This window comes from Manis javanica, chromosome 15 (assembly GCF_040802235.1).
Source record: "Manis javanica isolate MJ-LG chromosome 15, MJ_LKY, whole genome shotgun sequence".
Taxonomy (NCBI): Eukaryota; Metazoa; Chordata; class Mammalia; order Pholidota; family Manidae; genus Manis; species Manis javanica.
Genome location: NC_133170.1, coordinates 33,149,349 through 33,174,165, shown reverse-complemented (window position 1 = coordinate 33,174,165; position 24,817 = coordinate 33,149,349). Strand labels below are relative to the sequence as shown.

General features: G+C 41.6%; 1 protein-coding gene across 3 annotated transcripts in view; it reads right to left on the bottom strand.

The window, feature by feature from the left end:
* CECR2 (CECR2 histone acetyl-lysine reader) overlaps positions 1 to 24,817 on the bottom strand; it is a 191,552-nt gene that overhangs the window by 1,501 nt on the left and 165,234 nt on the right. For all 3 annotated transcript variants that reach the window (XM_073223258.1, XM_037014936.2, XM_037014937.2), the window contains 8 exons: positions 22,463 to 22,592; positions 21,503 to 21,540; positions 21,326 to 21,417; positions 20,971 to 21,097; positions 19,861 to 20,243; positions 19,212 to 19,340; positions 18,163 to 19,012; positions 6,966 to 8,373 (listed from right to left, as the gene is read on the bottom strand). In XM_073223258.1, the coding sequence (XP_073079359.1) occupies positions 6,966 to 8,373; positions 18,163 to 19,012; positions 19,212 to 19,340; positions 19,861 to 20,243; positions 20,971 to 21,097; positions 21,326 to 21,417; positions 21,503 to 21,540; positions 22,463 to 22,592 (3,157 nt within the window). The remainder of the gene's footprint in view (positions 1 to 6,965; positions 8,374 to 18,162; positions 19,013 to 19,211; positions 19,341 to 19,860; positions 20,244 to 20,970; positions 21,098 to 21,325; positions 21,418 to 21,502; positions 21,541 to 22,462; positions 22,593 to 24,817) is intronic.

Genomic DNA, 24,817 nt, shown 5'->3' with positions numbered 1-24,817 from the left:
ACAGAAAGAACAAAGACAGTCTTAAAAAAGAAAAGCAGAGCTTTCACATGAACAACTCAGACAGATCCTGGCTTGCTTATCCAGGCGGCCTGACTTGGGAGCCTCAGTCCTGGGAGGCACTGACAGACACTGCACGCCACCAGGTGTGAGCTGACACCCCCTGTGCAGTGCTTCTGACAAAAATGTCCAATCCGACTGCAAATGTGAGGAAACAAGCAGCAGGAGCAACTGGGACACTGCAAGAGAACTGGCCAGGGGTCTTTAAAATACAAAAGGAAAACGGAGTAAATGTTGTAAATGAAGAGTTTAAACAGACTTGAAACCAAATGTAAATACGAGAACCCTGAATGGATCCTGGATATAAAATAAAACAAACATAGCTATGAAAGACATTCTGGGGACAAGTGGAGAAATTAAATAAGGACTCTGTATTTTCCTGGGGTGATAACAGTTTGAGACTGAGCTCCAGAAGAAATGTTCTTATTCTTGGGGGCTGCACGCTCAAGTACTTTGGGATTAAAGGTCATGACATATACTTGTCAATGGTTTAGAAGTCAAGCACTGAAAAGAAACAAAACATAATATACTGAGAGATATAAAATGAGTAGGCAAAATATCCAGTCGGGCAGGGTCTGGCGGTGAGGTCTTCAGCTGGCACTGGGAGGGGTACAATTGGGCTTCATAACTTTAATATAAACAACTTCGATCTAACCATCTTTTATATATAATTAGCTTGAAGACTTCCTGGATCACAGATTGCATTCCTGGGTCTTAAAAAAACGTCATTATTTATGAGAATTCTCTGGGGACAGTATTCGACTTGTTCCAATTCTGGATAAATCTCATCTCTTCTCTCAATAATAATGGAAAAAATGAGAGGCAAGGAGTAAAACCATTATGTATATCTTCCAAATACCCAGGGTCTGAAATCTGTTATCTTGGCCAGTGTCGGACCTCAGCAGCGGTGCAGAAGCCCTTGCTAACAGCTCTCAAACTGCGGCTATCAAGTTTCCAATATCAAAACCTAACTAGATAGTCATTTAAATGTCAACTCACTTTCGGGAGGGAAACAAATGCCACAGATAAAAGTGGTCTCTAAGGCTAATACAGGCACACCTCAGAGATCTTGCCAGGCCATTCCAGATTACTGTAGTAAAGATAGTGTTGCAATAAAGCAAGTCAGATGAATTGTTTTTGGTTTCCTAGTGCACAGTCCAACATGTACGCAGTTATATCTAAAAGAATAATGTACACACCTATATTAAAAAATGGGTTCCTGGGGAGTAGCCAAGATGGTGTCGTGAGTAGAGCAGTGGAAGTCTCCTCCCAAAAACAGATATTTTTGAAAATACAACAAATACGAAGATACAGGATAACACCCAGACTACACCTACAACTGTGAGAACCCTGCACCTCATGAAGGGGGTAAGACACAAGGTGCAGCCTGGCGGGACCCGAATGCCCCTCACTCCAGCTCCCAGCGGGAGGAGTCGGAGTGGGGAGAGGGAGGGAGCCCAGGACTTCTAAATACCCAGCCCTAGCCATCCGCACAGGAGCACAGACACACAGTGTGCAAGGTGCTGGATACTAGGGAACGAACGGGACAGTAAAATCTGTGAGCAGGTCCATGCAGCCGGCGCCCCTGGGACAAAGAAAAGAGAGTGCTTTGTGAAAGTCTTAAAGGGACAGGGACCGCACAGCTGCATGGAGGCATTCCAGCACAATCAGCTCAGCAGCTGGGAACCCAGTGAACCAGGGCGCCCTAACCCCCTGGGTGGCAGTGCAGCTCCGAGGCCCCTTAAGGCGGTGAACAGCTTCCTGCCTGTTCCCACTCTGGTGCGGCCCTGCCATAGCCGAGTGGCAGCCTGAGAGCAGCCACGCCCATAGCAACCCACCATGGAGCTTCCTTTACAGCGGCCAGGCAAGAATCAGAGGCTCCGTCTAGGCACAACTGCCCAGCACAAGCAGCTAGAGGTCACTGTTCTCCCAGGAGAGGAAGGCCACAAACCAGGAAGAAGGGACGTTCTCCCAGCTGACATGTGCCAACTACCCACGACTATCTCTATCACCATGAAAAGGCAGAAGAATTTGATACAAACCAGATTAACCCAGACAGTCTCCCCTGAAAAGGAACCTGGGAGAAAGACATAACCAATCATCCTGAAAAAGAATTTAAAATTAAAGTCATAACCATGCTGATGGAATAGCAGACAAATATGCAAGAGCTAAGGAGGGAGAATAGAGAAATGAAACAAACTCTGGAAGGATTTACAAGCAGAATGGATGAGACGCAAGAGGCCACTGATGGATTAGAAACCAGAGAACAGGAATGCATAGAATCTGACACACAGAGAGATAAAAGGATCTCTAGGAATGAAACAATATTAAGAGAAATGAGTGATCAATCCAAAAGGAATAATATCTGCATTATAGGGGTAACAGAAGAAGAGAGAGAAAAAGGGATAGAAGGTGTATTTTAAGAAATAATTGCTGAAAACTTCCCCAAACTGGGGAAGGAAATAAGTCTCTCAGACCATGGAAGTACACAGAAGTCCCAACAAAAGGGATCCAAAGAGGACAACACCAAGACACATCATAATTAAAACGGCAAAGATCAAGGACAAGGACAGAATTTTAAAGGCAGCTAGAGAGAGGAAAAAGGTCACCTAAAAGGAAAACCCATAAGGCTATCATCAGACTTCTCAACAGAAACTTTACAGGCCAGAAGAGAATGGCAAGATATATTTAAGGCAATGAAACAGAAGGGCCTTGAACCAAGAATACTATATCCAGCACGAGTATCATTAAAATATGAAGGGGGGATCAAACAATTCCCAGACAAGCAAAAGTTGAGGGAATTTGCCTCCAACAAACCACCTCTACAGGGTATTTTAGAGGGACTGCTCTAGATGGGAGCACTCCTAAGGCTAAATAGATGTCAACAGAGAAAATGAAATCACAGCAAAGAAAGCAGACGAACCAAATACTAACTAAAGGCAAAAAATAAAATCAATTACCCACACAAGCAGTCAAAGGAAACACAAAAGAGCACAAAATAAAACACCCAACATATAAAGAATGAAGGAGGAGGAATAAGAAGGGAGAGAAATAAAGAATCATCTTACAGTGTTTATAACAGCTCAAAAAGCAAATTAAGTTGGACAGAAAGATACTGAAGTAGCTAAACTTGAACCTTCGGTAACCACGGATTTAAAGTCTGCAATGGAAATAGGTATGTATCTTTCAATAAACACCCAAAACTAAAACGGACTGAATGCACCAATAAAAAGACACAGAGTAATAGAATGGATAAAAAAGCAAGACCCATCTATATACTGCTTACAAGAGACTCACCTCAAACCCAAAGACATGCACAGACTAAAAGTCAAGGGATGGAAAAAGATATTTCATGAAAACAACGAGAAAAAAAGCAGGTGTTACAGTACTAGTATCAGGCAAAATAGACTTCAAAACAAATAAAGTCACAAGAGATAAAGAAGGACATTACATAATGATAAAGGGCTCAGTCGAACAACAGGATATAATCATTATAAACATATATGCACCCAACACAGGAGCACCAACATATGTGAAACAAATACTAACAGAATTAAAGGAGGAAATAGAATGCAATGCACTCATATTAGGAGACTTCAACATGCCACTCACTCCAAAGGATAGATCTCCCAGACAGAAAAATTAGAGAATACTATGAAAACCTACATGCTAACCAGCTGGAAAACCTTGAAGAAATGGACAACTTCCTAGAAATATACAACCACACAAGACTGACCAAGGAAGAAATAGAAAATCTAAACAAACCAATTACCAGAAAAGAAATTAAATCAGTAATCAAGAAACTACCCAAGATCAAAACCCCTGGGCCAGATCGATTTACCACTGAATTTTGTAAGACATAATAACCATTCTCCTTAATGTTTTCCAAAAAATAGAAGAGGAGGGAATACTCCCAAACTCATTCTATGAAGCCAACATAACCTTAATACCAAAACCAGGCAAAGACCCCACCAAAAAAGAAAATTACAGACCAATATCCCTGATGAACATAGATGCAAAAATACTCAACAACATATTAGCAAACCGAATTCAAAAATACATCAAAAGGATCATACACCATGACCAAGTGGGATTCATCCCAGGGATGCAAGGATGGTACATTTGAAAATCCATCAAAACCATCCACCACATCAACAAAAAGAACAAAAACTACATGATCATCTCCACTGATGCTGAAAAAGCATTAGACAAAATTCAACATCCATTCATGATAAAAACTCTCAACAAAATGGGTATAGAGGGCAAGTACCTCAACATAGTAAAGGCTATAGATGACAAACCCACAGCCAACATCATACTGAAGAGCAAGAAGCTGAAAGCTTTTCCTCTAAGATTGGGAACAAGCCCACTCTCCCCACTGTTATTCAACATAGTACTGGAGGTCCTAGCCACGGCAATTAGAGAAAACAAAGTAATACAAGAAACCCAGATTAGTATACTAAGAAGTCAAACTGTCACTATTTGCAGATGACATGATATTGTACATAAAAAACCTTAAAGACTCCACTACAAAACTATTAGAACTAATATTGGAATTCAGCGAAGTTGCAGGATACAAAATTAATACATAGAAATCTGAGGCTCTCCTATACACTAACAATGAACTAACAGAAAGAGAAACCGGGAAAACAATTCCATTCACAATTGCATCAAAAAGAATAAAATACCTAGGAATAAACCTAACCAAGGAAGTGAAAGACCTATCCCCCGAAAACTATAAGACATTCTTAAGAGAAATTAAAGAGGACACTAACAAATGGAAACTCATCCCACGCTCTTGGCTAAGAAGAATTAATATTGTCAAAATGGCCATCTTGCCTAAAGCAATATACAGATTCAATGCAATCTCTATAAAAATACCAAGAGCATTCTTCAACGAACTCAAACAAATAGTTGTAAAATTCATATGGAACCACAAAAGACCCTGAACAGCCAAAGCAATCCTGAGAAGGAAGAATAAAGAGAGTTCAGATATTAACCCAAACATATGTGATCAATTAATGTACATAAAGGAGCCATGGACATAGAATGGGGAAAAGACAGTCTCTTCAACAGATGGTAGTGGCAAAACTGGACAGCTACATGTAAGAGAATGAAATTGGATCACTGTCCAACCCCATACACAAAAGTACATTCGAAATGGATCAACTGAATGTAAGTCATGAAACCATAAAACTCCTAGAGAAAAACATAGGCAAAAATCTCTTGGACATAAACATGAGCGACTTCTTCATGAACATATCTCCCCGGGCAAGGGAAACAAAAGCAAAAATGAACAAGTGGGACTATACCAAGCTGAAAAGCTTCTGTAGAGCAAAGGACACCATCAATAGAACAAAAAGGCACCCTACAGTATGGGAGGATATATTCATAAATGAGAGATTCGAAATGTCAACCCAATAAAGGGTTGACATAAAAAATATATAAAGAGCTCACCCACCTCAACAAACAAAAAGCAAATAATCCAATTACAAAATGGGCAGAGGAGCTGAATAGACAGGTCTCCAAGGAAGAAATTCAGATGGCCAACAGACACATGAAAAGATGCTCCACATCTCTAGTCATCAGAGAAATGTAAATTAAAACAACAATGAGGTATCACCTCACACCAGTAAGGATGGCTACCATCCAAAAGACCAACAACAACAAATGCTGGTGAGGATGTGGAGAAAGAGGAACCCTCCTACACTGCTGGTGGGAATGTAAATTAGTTCAACCACTGTGGAAAGCAGTATGGAGGTTCCTCAAAAAGCTCAAAATAGAAATATCATTTGACCTAGGAATTCCACTTCTAGGAATTTACCCTAAGAATGCAGCAGCCCAGTTTGAAAAAGACAGATGCACCCCCGTATGTTTATCGCAGCACTATTTACAACAGCCAGGAAATGGAAGCTGATTTAAAGGAAAGGAAAAGGATTACTGATTTAAGTGTCCATCAGTAGATGAATGGATAAATAAGACGTGGTATATATAGAGAATAGAACATTATTCAGCCATAAGAAGAAGACAAATCCTACCATTTGCAACAACATGGATGGAGTTAGAGGGTATTATGCTCAGTGAAATAAGCCAGGCGGAGAAAGACAAGTACCAAATGATTTCCCTCATTTGTGGAGTATAAGAACAAAGAAAAACTGAAGGAACAGAACAGCAGCACAATCACAGAACCCAAGAATGGACAAACAGTTACCAAAGGACTGGGTAGGATGGGTGGGAAGGGAGGGATAAGGGCAGGGAAAAAGAAAGGGGGCATTACGATTAGCAATGTATAATGTGGGGGTGAGGGGGCATGGGGAGGGCTGTAAAACACAGAGAAGACAAGTAGTGATTCTACAGCATCTTACTATGCTGATGGACAGTGACTGTAATGGGGTTTATGGGGGGGACTTGGTAAAGGGGGAAGCCTAGTAAACATAATGTTCTGTATATAATTGTAGATGAATGATAACAACAAAAATGTATAGTGTTTATATATATAAAAAAATGCGTCACATCTAAAAAATTGCTAACCGTCATGTGGGCTTTCAGAGTTGTAATTACTGATCACAGATCACCATATCAAATATAATAATAATGAAATTCGCAATATTGCTAAAATTACAAAAATGTGATACAGGGACATGTGCGCAAATGCTGTTAGAAACCTGGAGCTGAAAGACTTGCAGGATTGCCATAAACTTTCAATGTGTAAAAGACACCGGTATCTGTGAAGTGCAATGAAGTGAGGTGTACCTGTGTGTATCCAGCAACCTGCCAGCATCAACACCTTACATACTTTTCTTGGTCCTACACCACTGAAGTTTATCTTCATTCCTAAGGTGATTCTTCTTTTTAAAACTAACCGCTATTGTTTTTTATCGAAAAAAAGCAATCTGTGGCAATCTTACCCTAATGGTCTGTACATTTCCTGGAAAGTTCCCCTCATTCTGCTCCCAGGGCCAATTTGTTCCATCATTACAGCTTGAAAGTGACCCAGCTCCTCTTCCTGGCAGTGGTAGATGGGGCTCTCCTGAGAGAGGCCATTGGGCTGGGTGGCTGCCGGATGGTGAGGTGGGGGGGCAACCACTGGGGAAGCGTAGGCCCTGGGCTGGAAATGACCAGCCAGCCGCTGAGACGTGTAAGGAGGCCCTGCCTGGAGCACCACACCGTGGGGAGGGAAAGCAGATGAACCGAATTCCACCGCTGAACTCAAAGGCGGAGGAGCCCTGTAAAGGTACCCACAGGGGGACAATGAGCTCTGTCGCCTGGTGGCTGCGTTTTGGTTATCCAGGTCCAGAAACTCTTTGGGGCTCTCTGGCCTCTCCACAGACTCATCCAGCTTCTCCTCTGGACCAGGGTTCTGCCCGTCAGTGGCAAGCACCTTGGCTGCCACCGTGCCAATTCGGGCTGGGGAGCTTAAGGCAGTGCTCAGTGTCTCACAGTCCGGCAGGTTAGTCATGGCGCTCTTATCTGAGAAGAGAGGCCCTGGTGGGGGAGGCTGACTGGGTGGTGGCCCACCCAGGCTGCCTGCGGGATGGAGATGCCTCTGCCAGTCAGAGAAGCCCCGTGGACACGGGTAAAAAGGAGTCCGTTGACAGTGATGGTAGGAAGGCTGAGGTGGTGGGTACGTATACCTCACTCCTTGGTGTCGATAACGGGGAAAGACTCCAGAATGAGAAGTGTTAGGCTGAAAGCCCCTTGTGGGAAAATGCTGTGGATGTGATACCGAAGGCTTTCGTCCCATGAGAGGGCCCAGAGCCTGTAGGCCTGGGCCCCCGTGGTAGTGCACAGGTGAATTCGGATATTCCAGGCCAGGCATGTACAAGGCAGAGAACTGGCCTGTGGTGCCTCCCATCAAACTGGGGTCTGTGCTGGGAGGTGTGGTTGGGTTCTGTCTGGTACATGGCATGGTTTCTTGCAAAGTTTTGCCCCTGGGTCCAAGTGGCTTTTCTGAACCATTACCACCAAGGCCCTTCCCCTCTGGCCCACAAGGGGCCGCTTCAACAATCACTCCGTTTTCGGGGAGAGACCCTCTATCTGTCAGAGCGGAGAGGTCCCTCATACACCCCTGGGCTGTTGGGCCGGTACAGCTGCTCTCAGAGGACCAGACAGACTTGCTCTTTGCTGCTTTACAGCTGTCTGCAGGGTCCAGGCGGTCACTTTTGAGCTCTGAACACTCCATCTCCCTCTCCTGTGGCGAGCTCTGCCTGGGACAGCCGGTCTGCAGGGTCGGCAGTGGGTGAGGTAGCTGTTTGAGGTACACCCCCTCTGAAGCACCAACACTTTGTGGTTTTTCCTCAAGCCTGGGCAAGGGATCTGTTGTAAGAAAAATGGAGAACAAATAACAAGTCAGTAGCTGGAATGATAATGCTGACAGAGGTGGCAACACAACAGGCAGGTAGAGAGGGGAACTGAGGCTGGTGTGGATGTGTGGCCATTCAAGCCTCAGCTAGAGAATCTGAGAGTCCTTGAAAGGGGCCATCATGTTGAGGCCCTTGCAAACTCCACTGCATAGACCAGGAGGCAAGACCTGGCACCTCTCCAGCTATTCCTAAGATCTGCCAAAGAATATGCACATCCTTGCCTCCCTTTTCCTGTGCTGTCACAGATTGGTAAGAGGGTGTGAGATGACTCAAGGCCCAGGACCTCCAAGGATGGTGGTAGGGTAAGGCTTTTACTCTATCACTGGACTGCAGCCCAGGCTGGGAAGCTATGAAACAACACAGTAAGATGGGCCAGGGCATGATATCAGGAAGGGTGACTTCTGGTTCTACCCTATCAGATTATGAGCTCTACAGAAGCAGGGGCTGTTTTATTCTCAGTACTTGCACAAAATAGGGACTGAACTATAGCTGTTAATGAATGAAGATACTCATCCTGTCTGGGGGGTCCTGAAAACCAGATGCTTACAGTATAAAACTCAAAAGGCATCTTTAGCACATTACAGAAATTTAATAAATCCAAACAAATTAATCTGCTAGAATCAAATGCTGAATTACAAAGTCAGAATTCTTTACACCTTGCTACTTTATCAAACCACAAATACAGTCTTAGTATTTATTATAATCTTTCAAATAGGAGAGGTGTTGTCCAGGTGTGGTCAAAATACAATTTTGTTAACAGATCTTAAGGACAAGATGATGGATTCTTAACAACTTTTAAAGCTACTAGGATCTCAGGCTACTGACCTATAAAGCTGGCAATAAAGATCAAAGTTCGTCATGCAATGAAAATTAAAACCTGCACTTAAATAGACTGATCCAAGGTTTCATCAGATCACCTGATCTAGTTCTAAAGCTTGGAATCCCAGACACGACACCATTTGCAATCAGTAAATTAGAAAGTCCTGAGAGAGCTGGTGTTCACAAAGACAGCCTATCCATGAAACACAGACGAGAGTAAGTATGAGCTCTGGGTCCGTTGTCCATGTCATGTGGACTCGCTCTGTTTGTGAAAGCCCACTTGTCTTTATTATCCAGTTAAGCACTGAAGAAAATTATGTGCAATACACACTAGACATTGAGCCTAGACATAAGCATTAACTACACCCAAGTATTCTATTCCTGTTTCTCATCCAGTTTCAGGTTTAATACCACAAATGGCATTTCTAAGAAATTCCTTCAAGATTCCCTAGATGATGAGGGATTAAAGATGGCAGCATGAGAGGTGAGACAGAAATCTTCCAAAACCACATATGACATGGAAATACAACAAATACATCAAATCCTAAAAGAGTAACAGAAAGAAGGCTACAGCAGACTGTCTACACCTGGGGAAACCAGCAGACCTCAAGAAAAGGATAACATACCGAAGCCATAATCCAGGGGGGAACACAAGCTCACTGGAGGGAGAAAGAGAAATGGAGCAGGTAGGGGGTGGAGGACTAGGACTGCTGAACATCCAGCCCTGGAGATCTGCTCTGGGAGGACGAATCTACATTACACAGTGCTCTGGAGATAGTGGGGTTGGAAATCTAAGACAGGGGGAATACCTGGAGAGACTGAGACTCTTATGTAGCTACTTGTGGAAAACAGGGATCCACATAGGGCTGCTCTGGGATAAAAGAAAGGTGGGCAGTCTGAGAGAAGGGCCCAACAGCGAAAGGGCTCCTAAAAGGGCAAGGATTGCACAGAGCTTGCTACTAGGGAGAAAGGCCAGGTAGACAATATTGTCCAGGGATGGCTATGTAGCTCTGAGGCCTCCAACTGAGATATGCACCCTGCTGCTCCTTCCTCCTGGCTGGCACAGGCTCACAAACCAGCCCCCCTGCCATTATGCCAGGCCATCCAGAGGGCAGCCCCGCATATGGCAGCTACAAGTGCAAACCACAGAGCTTCTCCCTGTGTGCTCGTTTCCTCCTGACAGGCACCAGCACCACTCCCCTGCGACCTCTGCCATCCCTCCAAGTGATGAGCAGCTCTGGATAGTAGAACTTCTGGGGACTAGAGGGCGCCATCTACAAAAATGAAACATCAAAGGAACTTCATTCAAACCAAAATCCCACAAAAACCAGAAAGAGGGTCAAATGAAACCGAACTCATCAATATTCCTGAAAGATTCAAAATAAAAATCTTAAACATGCTCATGGAGTACAGGAAAATATTCAAGAACTCAGGGAGGAATTCAGGAATGAGATACAAACATTTAGGAATACAGTATCTGAAATGAAACATACCATGAAGGGATATAAAAGCAGATAAGATGAAGTAGAGGAGAAAGTAAATGAAATAGAAATTAGAGAAGAGGAAAAAGCTGAGGCACAGAGAGGAAGAAGGATCTCTAGGAATGAAAGAATATTGAGAGAACAGCATGACCAATCCAAACAGAACAATATTCGCATTAGAGGGATACCAGAAGAAGAGAGAAAAAGGGAAAGAAAGTATCTTTGAGATGGTAATTGCAGAAAACTTCCCCAATCTGGGTAAGGAGATAGTCTCTTAGGCTATGGAGGTGCACAGATCTCCCAACACAAGGGACCTAATGAAGACTACACCAAGACATATAATAATTAAAACAGTAAATATCAAGGATAATAACAAGAATATTAAAAGCCAGAAAGAGAAAAAAGATCAATGACAAAGGAAACCGATCAGGCTATCATCAGACTTCTCAACAGAAAACTTAAAAGCCAGAAGGTAGTGGCATGATATATTTAATGCAATGAAGCAAAAGGGCTTTGACCCAAGAATACTCTACCCAGCAAGATTATCATTTGAATTTGAAGAAGGGATTAAACAATTAACAGACAACCAAAAGTTGAGAGAATTTACCTTGCACAAACTGTCTCTACAGTGCATTTTAGAGGGGACTATTACAGATGGAAGTTCCTAAGGCTAAATAGCTATCACCAGAAGAAATAAAACCATACTAAATAAAGTAGATCAATTAATTACTAAGCAGATGCAAAATCAAATCAATCAACCCCAAAGTCAGTCAAACGATAGACAAACTGAGTACAGAATATGATACCTAAGATATAAAGTATAGAGGATGAAGAAAAGGGAGGAAAAAAAAAAGAACCTTTAGATTGTATTTGTAATAGTAGACATTTAAATGAGTTAAATTAGACTCTCAGTAAGGGAGTTACCCTTGAACCTTTGGTTACCACAAATCTGAAGCTTGCAGTGGCAATAAGTACATACCTATCAGTAATCTGAATGCACCAAACAAAACATATAAGAGTTACTGAACAGTTAAAAAAACAGGACCTGTCTATATGCTGCATACAAGAGACTCACTTCAAACCCAAAGACACACACAGACTAAAAGTGAAGGGATGGAAAATGATATTTAATGTAATAGGGAGCAAAAAGCAGCAGTTGCAGTACTTCTACCAGACAAAACAGACGTCAAAGTCAAGAAAGTAACAAAGAAGGACATTACATAATAAGGGGTCAATCCAAAAAGACAATATAAGTATTCTAAATACCTATGAACCCAACATACGAGCACCTATATATGTTAAACAAATACTAACAAAATTAAAAGGGGAAATAGAAAGCAAGGCATTCATTTTGGGAGACTTCAACATACCACTCACTCCGAAGGACATATCAACCAGACACAAAACAAGTATGGATACAGAGACACTGAAAAACACATCAGAACAGATGGGCCTAACAGACATCTACAGAACACTCCACCCAAAAGCAGCAGGATACACATTCTTCGCAAGAGCATATGGAACATTTTCAAGAATAGATCAGATACTAGGCCACAAAAAGAGCCTCAGTAGGAGGAGCTTCCGGCATCAGCACTCTCGAGGACTTGTGCCGGGGGATGATCATCAAAAAGCCTCCACAGGGATCCGGACGATGCTGCGGTTGTGGCTGCATCCAGCCCACCGTCTCCTGGACTTGCCATAAGAATGAGGAGGGAGATGTCTAGGCTGGCATGTGCATACAGTGAGACAACGAATTTGACCGGATCTGTACTGTTGGAACTCAACCAGGAGTTGGGAGGGGTGCAAGTTGTAGCACTCCAAAATCTCATGACTATAGACTATCTATGGTTAAAAGAACATATGGGATGTGAACAGATCCCAGAAATGGGCTGCTTTAATTTGTCTGATGGTTCAAGTACAGTTGGACAATATCCATCATATCATAGATAAATTTTCACAAATGCCTAGGGTGCCTAAATGGTTTTCTTGGCTTCACTGGAGATGGATGGTAATTATAGATTTGCTTTGTTTATGTCACCGTATTCCTATCATGTTAATATGTGTGTGCAAATTAGTTAGTAGTTTAAAACCTATACATACTTAAGGTACTCTACAAGAAGATATGTCAAAAAAATAATCAATCCTCCCATGTTTCCTTCATATGCTACATCTATAGCTTTTCTTCTTCCTTCCTAATTACAACCCTTAAATAGAATTCGTGCCTCATATCGAATTTACCGAGTATCATAATTCCTCCAGGTGGTAAAGATACCTCGAGACAAGTGCTGGGCATAGAAGCCACAGGGCATAAATCTGCAAAGAAGTAAAAAGCTAACCTTTGCAAACAATATGGCTTGTCTCTCACTTACCAACTTTACATTTCCCTGTATGGCCTCGGAAGATGACTGGTTAGCCAGAGACGGGTAAGATTCCTCAAGGGAGGAACAACCTAAGACAGGCACAGTCGCAGGGGGACCATCAGGTGAGAATTTGGGGATCAACAGAGGTGAGGCTCAGAACCTCACCCCCCACTGCTTTGAGAGAAATCTTCTGCATCCGTGGATGTCTTGCTGCCCTTGTCTAGCCTGGATTAATACTTAGTCCATAGGCACACACCTGATCATCTGATCATCTACATTTGCCTTCTTACAGCACTAAACTATGTTTTCTACCTTTATCTTGCATCTACCTAACACTTCAGCATTTTATTAAAAATAAAAATAATAATAGTAATAGGAGAAATGTGGGATCAACATATAAATCAAGTACAAAAATCAACGAATATTCATATCTGACCTGATTGTTTATAGGTCATAATGCGTGATCAAAACCGAAAGTTTCTGTGATGAATGCCCTTGTACTGTTCACCATGTAAGAATTTATTCACTATGTAAGAATTTGTTCACCATGTAAGAACTTGTTTGTTATGTTTCAGAAGATTGGAGACTGTTGAGAATTAGGCTTGAGATGGATTAATGATTGTGCATTGAGTCCCCTATACAGAATTTTATTGTTGTTAACAACCATTTGATCGATAAATATGAGAGATGCCCTCTCAAAAAAAAAAAAAAAAAGAGAATTAAGCAACATTAAATCCAGATGCAATGCCTACTGTTTGACTGGACCCTGGTTGACAATCCCCTGACTTCTGAATTCAGACCAGGCATTCAGGATGTTCAGAATGACTGTTAATTTTATTAGATGTGCTCATGGAATCATATGTATAAAAAAAATGTTCTTTTTAGAGCTGAATAATGAAAGATATATAAGTTAAATATCATGATGTATATAGCTTATTTTCAAATGTTCTAGCAAAAGAAAAACCTAGATAAAGCAAACAAGTGAAAATTAAAAAAAAAAAAAAAAAAAGAGCCTCAGTAAATTCAAAAGATTAAAATTGTACCAATCAACTTCTCAGACCACAAAGGTATGAAACTAGAATAAATTACACAAAGAAAATGAAAAATCCCACAAACACATGGAGGCTTCACAAAATGCTCCTAAATAATCAATGGATCAATGACCAAATAAAAAGAGATCAAGTAATATATGGAGACAAAGGACAACAATAATTCAAAACTGCAAAATCTGTGGGATGCAAAGAACGCTGTGCTAAGAGGAAAATATACTGCACTACAGGTACACCTCAGGAGTGCTCCCATATGAGCAGTCTAAACTCACAATAATGAGACTAGAAAAAGAACAAATGAGGACATAATAAATATTAGAGCAGAAATAAAAAAATCAAAAAGAATAAAATAGAATCAATGAAAGCAGGAGCTGGTTGTTCGAGAAAATTAAGGAAATGGATAAACCCCTAGCCAAACTTATCAAGAAAAAAAGAAAGTCTACATGCATAAACAGAACCAGAAATGAGAAAGGAAAAATCACTACAGAAATACGAAGATTTATTAGAGAATCCTATAAAAATTATATGCTAACAAAGTAGAGAACCTAGAAGAAATGGAATTTTTAGAAAAATATAACCTTCCCAGACTGACCCAGTAAGAAACAGAAATATCTGAACAGACCTATTACCAGTAATGAAATTGAATTAGTAATCAAAAATCTACCTAAGAACAAAACTTTTGGACCAGATGCATTCACCGCTGAATTTGATTAGAAATTTAGAGATGACCTAATACCCACTCTCCTTAAGGTTTTCCAAAAAATAGGAGAGAAGCGACTACTTCCAAACTCACTCTATGAAGCCAGCATCACTCTAATACCAGGCAAAGACCCCACAAAAAGAAAACTACAGACCAATATCCCTGATGAACACAGACACAAAAATACTCAACAAAATATTAGCAAACCAAATTCAAAAACACATCAAGAGGATTATACACCATGATCAAGTGGAATTCAGCTCAGGGATGCAAGGAGGGTACAACAATCGAAAATCCATCAACATTATCCACTACACATCAATAAAAAGGACAAAAATCACATGATCATCTCCATAGATGCTGAAAAAGGATTCAACAAAATTCAACATCTGCTCATGATTAAGAACTCTCAACAAAATGGGTATAGAGGGCAAGTACATCAACAGAATAATGGTCAAATATGACAAACCCACGGCAAACATCCTACTTAACAATGAAAGGCTGAAAGCTTTTCCTCTACTATCAGGAACAAGACAAGGATGCAGACTCGCCTCATTTTTATTCAACATAGTTCTGGAGGTCCTAGCCATGGCAATCAGACAAACAACACGAAGAAATAAAAGGCATCCAGATTGGCAAAGAAGAAGTTAAACTGTCCCTGTTCATAGATGACATGATATTGTACATCAAAAACCCTAAAGAATCCACTCCAAAACTACTAGAATATCTGAATTTGGCAAAGTTGTAGGATACAAAATACACAAAAATCTGTTGCATTCCTATATACTACTGATAGACTAGCAGAAAGAGCAATCAAAAAAACAATTCCATTCACAACTGCATCAAAAAGAATAAAATACCTAGGAATAAACCTAACCAAGTTGATGAAAGACCTATACCCTGAAAACTACAAGACACTCATGAGAGAAATTCAAGATACCAATAAATGGAAATACATTCCATGCTCATGAACAGGAAGGATTAATATTGTTAAAATGGCCATCCTGCCTAAAGCAATATAGGGATTCAATGCAATCCCTATCAAAACAGCAATAACATTCTTCAACAAACTACAGCAAATAGTTGTAAAATTCATATGGAACCACAAAAACCCCACATAACCAAAGCAATCCTCAGAAGAATAAAGCTGGGGGATTTGCTCCCCAACTTCAAGCTCTACTACAATGTCACAGTAATCAAGACAATTTGTTACTGACACAAGAAGAGATCTATAGATCAAGGGAACAGAATAGAGAGCCCAGATATAAATCCAAGCATATATGGTCAATTAATATATGATAAAGGAGCCATGGATATACAATGGGGAAATGACAGCCTCTTCAACAACTGGTGTTGGCTACACTGGACAGCTACATGCAATAGAATGAAACTGGATTATTGTGTAACTCCGTACACAAAAGTAAACTTGAAATGGATCAAAGACCTGAATGTAAATCATGAAACCATAAAACTCAAGAAAACACAGGCATAAATCTCTTAAATATAAGTATGAGCAACTTTCTCTTGAACACATCTCCTCAGGCAAGGGGAACAAAAGTAAAAGTGAACAAATGGGACTACATCAAGCTAAAAAGCTTCTGTATAGCAAAGGACACCATCAGTAGAAAAAGGCATCCTACTGCATGGGAGAATATATTTGTAAATGACATACCCGAGAAGGGGTTAACATCCAAAAAATATAAAGAACTCACATGCCTCAACACCCAAAAAGCAAATAACCCTATTAAAAAATGAGCAGAGGATCTGAACAGACACTTCTCCAAAGAAGAAATTCAGATGGCCAACATGCACATGAAAAGATGCTCCACATCGCTAATTATCAGGGAAATGCAAATCAAAACCACAATGAGATATCACCTCACATCAATTAGGATGGCTAACATCGAAAAGACAAGGAACAACAAATGCTGGTGAGGATGCAGAGAAAAGGGAACCCTCCTACACTGCTGGTGGGAATATAACTAGTTCAACCATTGTGGAAAGCAATATAGAGGGTTCCTCAAAAAACTAAAAATAGAAATACCATTTGCCCCAGGAATTCCACTCCTAGGAATTTACCCAAAGAAAACAACCTCTCAGATTCAAAAAGACATATGCACCCCTATATTTATTGCAGCACTATTTACAAAAGCCAAGATATAGAAGCCACCTACGTGTTCATCAGTAAATGAATGGATAAAGAAGATGTGGTACATATACACAATGGAATACTATTCAGCCATAAGAAGAAAACAAATGCTACCATTTGCAACAAAATGGATGGAGCTAGAGGGTATTACGTTCAGGGAAATAAGCCAGGTGGAGAAAGAAAAGTACCAAATAATTTCCCTCATTTGTGGAGTATAACAATGAAGGAAAACTGAAGGAACAAAACAGCAGCAGACTCACAGACTCCAAAAAGGGACTACCAGTTACCAAAGGGGAGAGGTGTGGGAGGGTGTGTGGGAGGGAGAAGGGAATTGAGGGGTATTATGATTAGTACACATTGTCTAATGGGGTGGGTCACAGGGAAGGCGGCAGTGTAGCAGAGAGAAGACAAGTAATGACTCTGTGGCATCTTACTACACTGATGGACAGTGACTGCAATGGGGTTTGGGGGGGCACTTGATAATATGGGTGCATGTGGTAACCACGTTTTCCATGTGAAACCTTCAGAAGAGTGTATATCAATGATACCTTAATAATAATAATAATAATAATAATAATAATAATAATAATGATAATAATAAAGGATTCACTAGACCACACTATTTTTCATTTTTAGTAGATAAAGGTATGGATCCAAGGAATAGAATGATGGAAATACGTAGACTCTAAGTAAAATACTGAGAACTCCTTTCATAATGACAGCATTGAAGGCAGAGTCTGGCTGGCAGTCTAATCGTGTGGCAGCTGGGAGCACACATGCTGGGTGGGGTCTGGGTTCAAATATGAGTCCCACTGCTTACTGACAAGATAAGAACAGATCCTTCAGGACATCTGCCATTGGGTTTTCTCATCCAGCAAAAACAAGGACAGGAATAGTAGCTACTTCCAATCTCAAAGGCTTGCTCTGAGAATTAACTGAGTTAATCTATGTACCAGACCTGAAAACAGTACCTGGTACAGGAAGCACGAAGTCTGTGCAGTGAACAACAGCACTTTTTTGGATCTTTGGACCAAAAACAATAGTATGACTGCTCCAACCCTGAGTAGTTCAAGAAAAAGGGGCTGGAAACCAGTTTACACTTAGTTTGCTTTTCTGTGTAAGAAGATTACCCAAGAATCAGCAGCTTCAAGGCCAGGAGTCAGGTGAGTGACTGTGTACATTACCTTGGTCATCCTCAGGCTGTGGTGTCTCGGGGTTATCCTGCGTCCTTGTCCCAGTGTTCTCCAAGGCAGGCGTGGGGGCTGACACACGCCCTGAGGCTGAGTGACCCACCTGCGGGAAAGGGCCAGGTAGATGCGGGGCAGTTGGCTGCTGGGGGTGGTAAGGCACACCTGGTGGGCAGACGCGGGAGGAGAGCTGTTGCATGGCGATCATCTCTGGGCTGTCCATCATGGAGTCCCCTCCTGGCGCCCCCCGCAGAGCCTGGGCGGGTGCTCCAAACAGAGAGCTCGGCACTGGGGCTGAAGGTGCCTGTAACCTATGTCCACCGGACTTACAGGGTGGTCGCATATACCCTGAAGAAGTAACTCCATGAGGTAGAAAGCTTGATTGTTCCATCCACTGGTTTGTGGGGAGAGGTGGTCTCATCACCCGGGAATCCATCATGTGACCGAGAGTGTGAGGGTGGTGAGAGGGTCCTGGCCCCATGGGGGGCTTCTCATCTGGCCCCAAGGATCCTGAGTTTGTAGCACCATGGTTCCCATTCCAGACAGCAGACTGCACACGATTTAGGTACTTGTATGATTGGTACATGTGGCCAGAAGGAATTTCTGAGCTTTCAGCAAAGTCTGGGGTTCGGGCTGGAGCCCCACCATGCCTGGGAGGAATAAACCTCGGCTGGAATTGAGCTGGGGGATACAAATTTCCATCCTGACTGGGGCCACTCATCTGCCTCAGGGGCAAGGATCCAGGATGTGAGCCCAGGTTAGCAAGGTGTGTCAGCCCCCCACACACTTGCTTCTCTTCAGTCATTCCTAGCCTGGGTCCTCGGTGGTTGTTAATTCCAACTGGAGGCTGGCAACCAGAAAAGAAAATAAAGTACAGAGTTCACCGGACCCACAGAGTAAGACATACTTTATAATGTGCTTAATCTACAGTAAAGAGAGTCTACAGAATAAAAGATAATGAATTAAATTTGACCTGGGAGAGCTTTTATTTTTGAGACTTCCCCGTGAGACCTCCTATACTTGTGTGTTCTGAGCACACTGCTCACCTGCATGGCCAAAGGCGGATGCTGCTGAACAGGCTCCCCAGGGCGAGGTTCTGGCACTCTGGAGGAGATGTGGAAGCGGGCAGGATCTGATCCTCGAAGAGGACCAAATGTTCCTGGTACTGCTGGCCTCTAGAGGGAAAAGAGAGAAAGCACAGACTTTAGGTAGAATATAAGGACTTTCCTGAAGATGAGTGTACTGCTGACCTAACGCGGGCCATGCATGCATGGCTCAGCAGGGCTGCGTGCTACACAGGCATGTGCTCTGCCCACAGCATAGTGCCTCACCCAGAGCAGTCCCCTCTCCAGGACACAAAAATTGGACTAAAATCATTTTCCTTACTGCCTCCTCCCTCCAAGAGCCTTTTTAGTCAATTCTTCCCCAATTGCCCCTCCAATGAATTTTAATACCATGATATGCTGTATTATTTTATGTACTATGTACCTCTGTGCTTTCAACATGAAAAGAGGTTTTTTTGTCCCAATTGTTGCCTATATTGGGACTGCAAGGTTAAAATGATTAAGAGAAAGAAGAATTTAAAATGGACAGATGAGCTATCTGGAAGAAGAGCCACTTATCAAGGTTTAATTTTACTTCCCTTTGAATTCACCAACTAAGAGAAACCAGAGCAGATTTTAAGTCATTCCTTACCATCTGGTTTAACCCCGGTGCCTGGCTGGGCATCCCACCAGAGTGCAGAGGATGAGAAAAGCCTCCACCCTTGGGGCCCACCTCCCGAGGGAGCTGCGGGGTGCCATGCTGGTCCTCCCTAGAAGTGGCTACACGACGCGCAGGTGGCAACGCCTTTCCTCCGTTCTCTGCCGGCTGCTGTTTCCTGCCAGGGCCCTCCGGGTCCCTGCTGCGGGTCCAAACATGGCTTCCGCCACTCCTCCCTGCCCGACTCCGTCTCTTCTCCCGTTTTTCATCCTCTCTGACCCAAAATTCTTCATCTGTGTCTCCATCTTCCCCAGGAAAATGCTTCATCATTGCCCGATGGAAACATCTCTCCAGATTATCAGACATCTTAGTATATTCTATGAGAAGATACAAGAGTGACTCCTGGCATAGCTTTCCCAGCCACAAAGACAAATCTCTTACTAATAAACAATGAAAGATGCTACTTGGGTAAAACTGAGTTTAATTCAATGTGAAGGAATATTATGACGCAGAGCTATGGACACAGGATGAAAATGTGGTTTCTGTCTGAAGAGGCTCCAGGCTGAATGGCTGTAGAGTGACTGGGACTAATACATCAAACCAGTAAAAATTTAGTTTAAGGCTTAACTGCAGAAATAGTAAATACAATAACCGTATCTGCTTAGTTTTTAAACTAAGGCATTTTGAGCTAATGCATAAGTAGCTCAGACCCACAGGTAGTTTATCAGAGATCTACACTGCAGCCTTCGGAAGATGATTGAAGAGTTAGCTCCATCTAGGTTCAGCTGTGTCCATGGTTAATGGTCTGTGTTACGGAGCAAAGTATAAACTAGACCCAGACTGGTCTCTAAGGTAATGAGAAATAACCTGAGGCCAGCTAGCTGCCAGACACACTCCGCATCACATGGGGGACAGTAATCCTGGTGCACAGTGTATTAAGTGGCTGGAATGGCCTATCCTATGGCTTTTTACACGCATTCTCTTTAAACTTCCAAAAGAAGGGCTAAATTACTAGCATGTGTGTTTCTAAAAGGGAAGGTACCTTATTCTGGGTTATGACGGTCCAGCAAATGTGAATCCAGAGCAAACTCCTCCACCACTTACCACTGCTCTCCCCATTGTATTTTCGGCAATTCCTGAACATAGTCTTCATATCGTTTACAAATTGCTCCTTGCTACAGTATAAACCTCCATTCAGCTTATTCTCCATGCTTGAGATATCCATTGGGACCTAAAATAGGACATGGTAAAAATCACAACATACTAGGGAAGACACATCTTGCAGTCCTTAGGAGGCAAAGCAACCATGCTATGACATGCTCAAGAGCCTGGCCTACTGGTCTGTATCTAGCAGCCCTGATTCTCAAGGGACAACAGATGAACCACAACAAAACAAAAACAACAAAAATCAAGAAAGGCACATTTACCATAATAGGTATAACTGCAAACAAGCCTCTACCTTAATAATCTGGTAATAGTTTGGGGCATATGATTCATCCACTGGTTCCAAAAAGGGCCAGGAGTCCTTGTGAGCCTTTACCACATCTAGAACTGAGAGCCAAAAAGGAAAGCCTCATTAGACACTCACACAGGAACACGCCTATCAGAAACACAAGCACTGAGAATAGGAACTGACCTTTATACATGGCAGTGAAATCATCATCCAACTCAAAGCTGTGAATCATAAAATAAGAAATTAATAGTGACTTTAACCACCTTCTCTCCTTAGCTCTCTTAATTCAATTACAAATACCTGCTGCACCAAAATTTGGAAAACTTTTTTAAAACTGAAGTATATAGATATAAAATATTGGTGTACAACACAGTGGTTCAACAGTTACCACATGATTACCCCACTAGTGTGCAGTTACTCTCTGTCAATACAGAAAGATGTTACAGAACTACTCACTATATTCTCCATGGTGCACTTCCATTCCTGTGGCCACCTTATAGTATGATTGAGAATTTTTGTGCCCCTTTATCCTTCTATCCCTCTCCCCACCCACCTGCCCCAAACCCTTCCCCATGGTAACCACCAGTCTTTTCTCAGTGTCTAAGTCTACTGCTATTTCGTTCCTTCAGTTCTGCTGTTTTTATACTCCACAGATTGAGTGAAATCATTTGGTACTTGTTTTTCTCTGCCTGGCTTATTTCATTGAGCATAATACCCTCTAGCTCTGTCTATGTTCCAACCAATACATTTTAAAAAAGATAACTCTGTCACACTGATAAAACTCCAGAAAGTAATTATGAAGATGAGGGTTAGTTAGCAAACCTTAGCAAAAAAAGGGGAATATCATTTTCCTAATCTATAAAATGATGGGGTTGGCCTAGATGATCCAGAACTTAACTTATGATTCTAAAACGTTACTTAATAGCACATTATTTCCCAGGCTTTATTTTACTATACTGAATAGTTTGTGATCTAGAGAGTAACAATCCAAAAGCATGCAGTAGAATGAGAAGCTCATGAATGCTGAATATTCACCTACCCCATAGGGTTGTTCTAGGAATTAAATGAGAAAAGTGCTTAGTGTAATGCCTGAGCACTTAATCAATTTACTAGCTGCTATTGTCGGTATCCTTCAGTACTCACAGGTCTTTAGTCTTTTTTTCTTCCCTCATTGGGGAATTAGGGTCCAGATGGGAAAGTTCTGGGGGGAGCTCCTTCCCTTGAGCCAGCAGCCATGCCCTTTCTTCCCTGAGCTTTCGTCTCTTAGCTCGATCTACAATGAACACAGAGCATTACAGCCTGAGTGAGCCATGTGTTCGAGATGATGAGATGTTCCTTCATCATCTTCAGGGAACAAGAAACAAAGATTGCCAAAGCAGGCACGAAAAGTCCTTTCACCATCCTTGTTTGGTTATTAGGATAATTACCATAACTGGGATGATTTATGAAAAATATAATCACTTAGACCTGTTTCTTTTACTCATATCCAGCTCATGCTGGGGGCTGAGAGTAGTAAGGCAGGCAGGCACCGGCATGGGGGTACAGAGGGAGAGAAAGGCTAAAAAAAAAAAAATGGAGTTAGAAGAAGGAAAACACAGAAGACTGAATGATTATCCTGAGGCCTTTCCTATCTCTCAAAAAAGAACATTCCTTCTTTAAAGACCAGACTCTCAATCCAAATACACACAGGACTTTATTTTATTATTATTATTTTTTAGTTTCTCATAAAGTAATGTTTTTTTTTATTAAGTTATCATTGATATACACTCTATGAAGGTTTCACATGAAAAACATTGTGGTTACTACATTCACCCATATTATCAAGTCCCTCCCATACCCCATTGCAGTCCCTGTCCATTATTATAGTAAGATGCCACAGAGTCACTACTTGCCTTCTCCACACAGGACTTTATATGCACATCCAGCTCTCAAAGTTTTACACAGACATCCATACACACAAATTGTCTCTGCTCTTCAATCTGCTCCCACCACTGGCAGCTGGTCCCTATCTACCAAGCCAGTGGTAGTAATAAGTCTGACTGGGAGCGGGAGCAAGGGAAAGATGCCAGTTGAAACTGGCAAGGAGCAAGGATATTTTTCTAGCTCACAGCCATGCAAACACACTTAGCATTCCACTACTAGCCTAATTGGGCACTACCAGCAGGGAACAGCAAAGTCAGGAATAAAGAGGCAGGAGATGAAGAACACCACTGTTAGACCAGAAAACTCAGCAATGGAAAGGAGAAGCCATAACGGATTTCTTTTCTTTCCTGAGGAACAGATGACATATTTGTCGCCTGCTAAGAACAAGATGACAAGGCCCTGGAAACAGTATTTTCCCTTTCAAGTTTCATCTGACTTACGTTTTTGTTCCAACATTATTTCACTTAAAAACTTAAGAGCAATCTATGTATGCTTTAATTAATCCAAGGCACTTTACTATCAACTTTAAATATTGCTTTATTAGAAAAGAATGATTTCAAGCTTAAAGAGTAATAAATACCCATGTACCTGTCAAATTTTAACATTTTGAATTATTAATAACTTCAACACAGTATTTCACAGCTTAGTAATCCATTTTCTAGTTGACTGAAATTTTTTGCATCTTGTAAACAGTATTATGATGGCCATTATTTTAACATTTATTCTTATCCAGATGTATGAGAGTTCCCTTGGATATAAACAGAGCAGAACAACTGCCAGAAAGGAGTGAATATATGTTAACTTTCCCAGGCATTGTCAATATACTTTCCAAAGGGATTATTTGGAATAAAAGTATTTTAAATAGCTACCCTTTCATAGCTAGTTCAGTTACCTCATACTTACTTGGTAAGATAAAGAACTAGAATTTTTGCCAAAATGGTACGTTTGACATATAACTTGGATGTTTTCATGTATATTTTCCTGACTGGCATGATTACTGAACATATTCTTGCACCTACTGGCCATTCGGAATCCCCCTTTGTGAGTTTTCTGCTTAAATACTTTACCCTCTTTTCCTGTGGGTTGTTGTATCTCTGAAGTGCTTTAAAGAATTCAGGTAACACGAGAAACCTTTAGCGACTGTGTCATGACTCTCGTCTCCCTCTGACATGTCTTTTCATTTTCACAGTGGTTTTGTCATATGTTAAGTCGTAAGCAATTAATGCAGTCAAATCTATCTTGCTCCCTTTGCAATTTGTGCTTTTCGTACTTGGATAAATTCACTTTTATCTTGACATCTTGAAGATATTCACCTAAATTTTCTTTAGAATGGTTTGGCCTCTAGTCTACCTGGAAGTCTCTTACAAGAAGCAGGGATGTAATGTCCCCTACAGTGAGCACCTGTATTGACTGTTTCCTGAAGAGCCCATGCTTTCCTTGGTCTGTTCCTGGGGACTCCTGTTCACCGGTCCCACCACTTCTCTCTAGGCCAATTCCATTCTTTCTCAGTCACTGTAGCTTTTATTTTGTTCTCTTACAGAACGAGTGCCCTTACCATGTTTTTAGGACTTATCT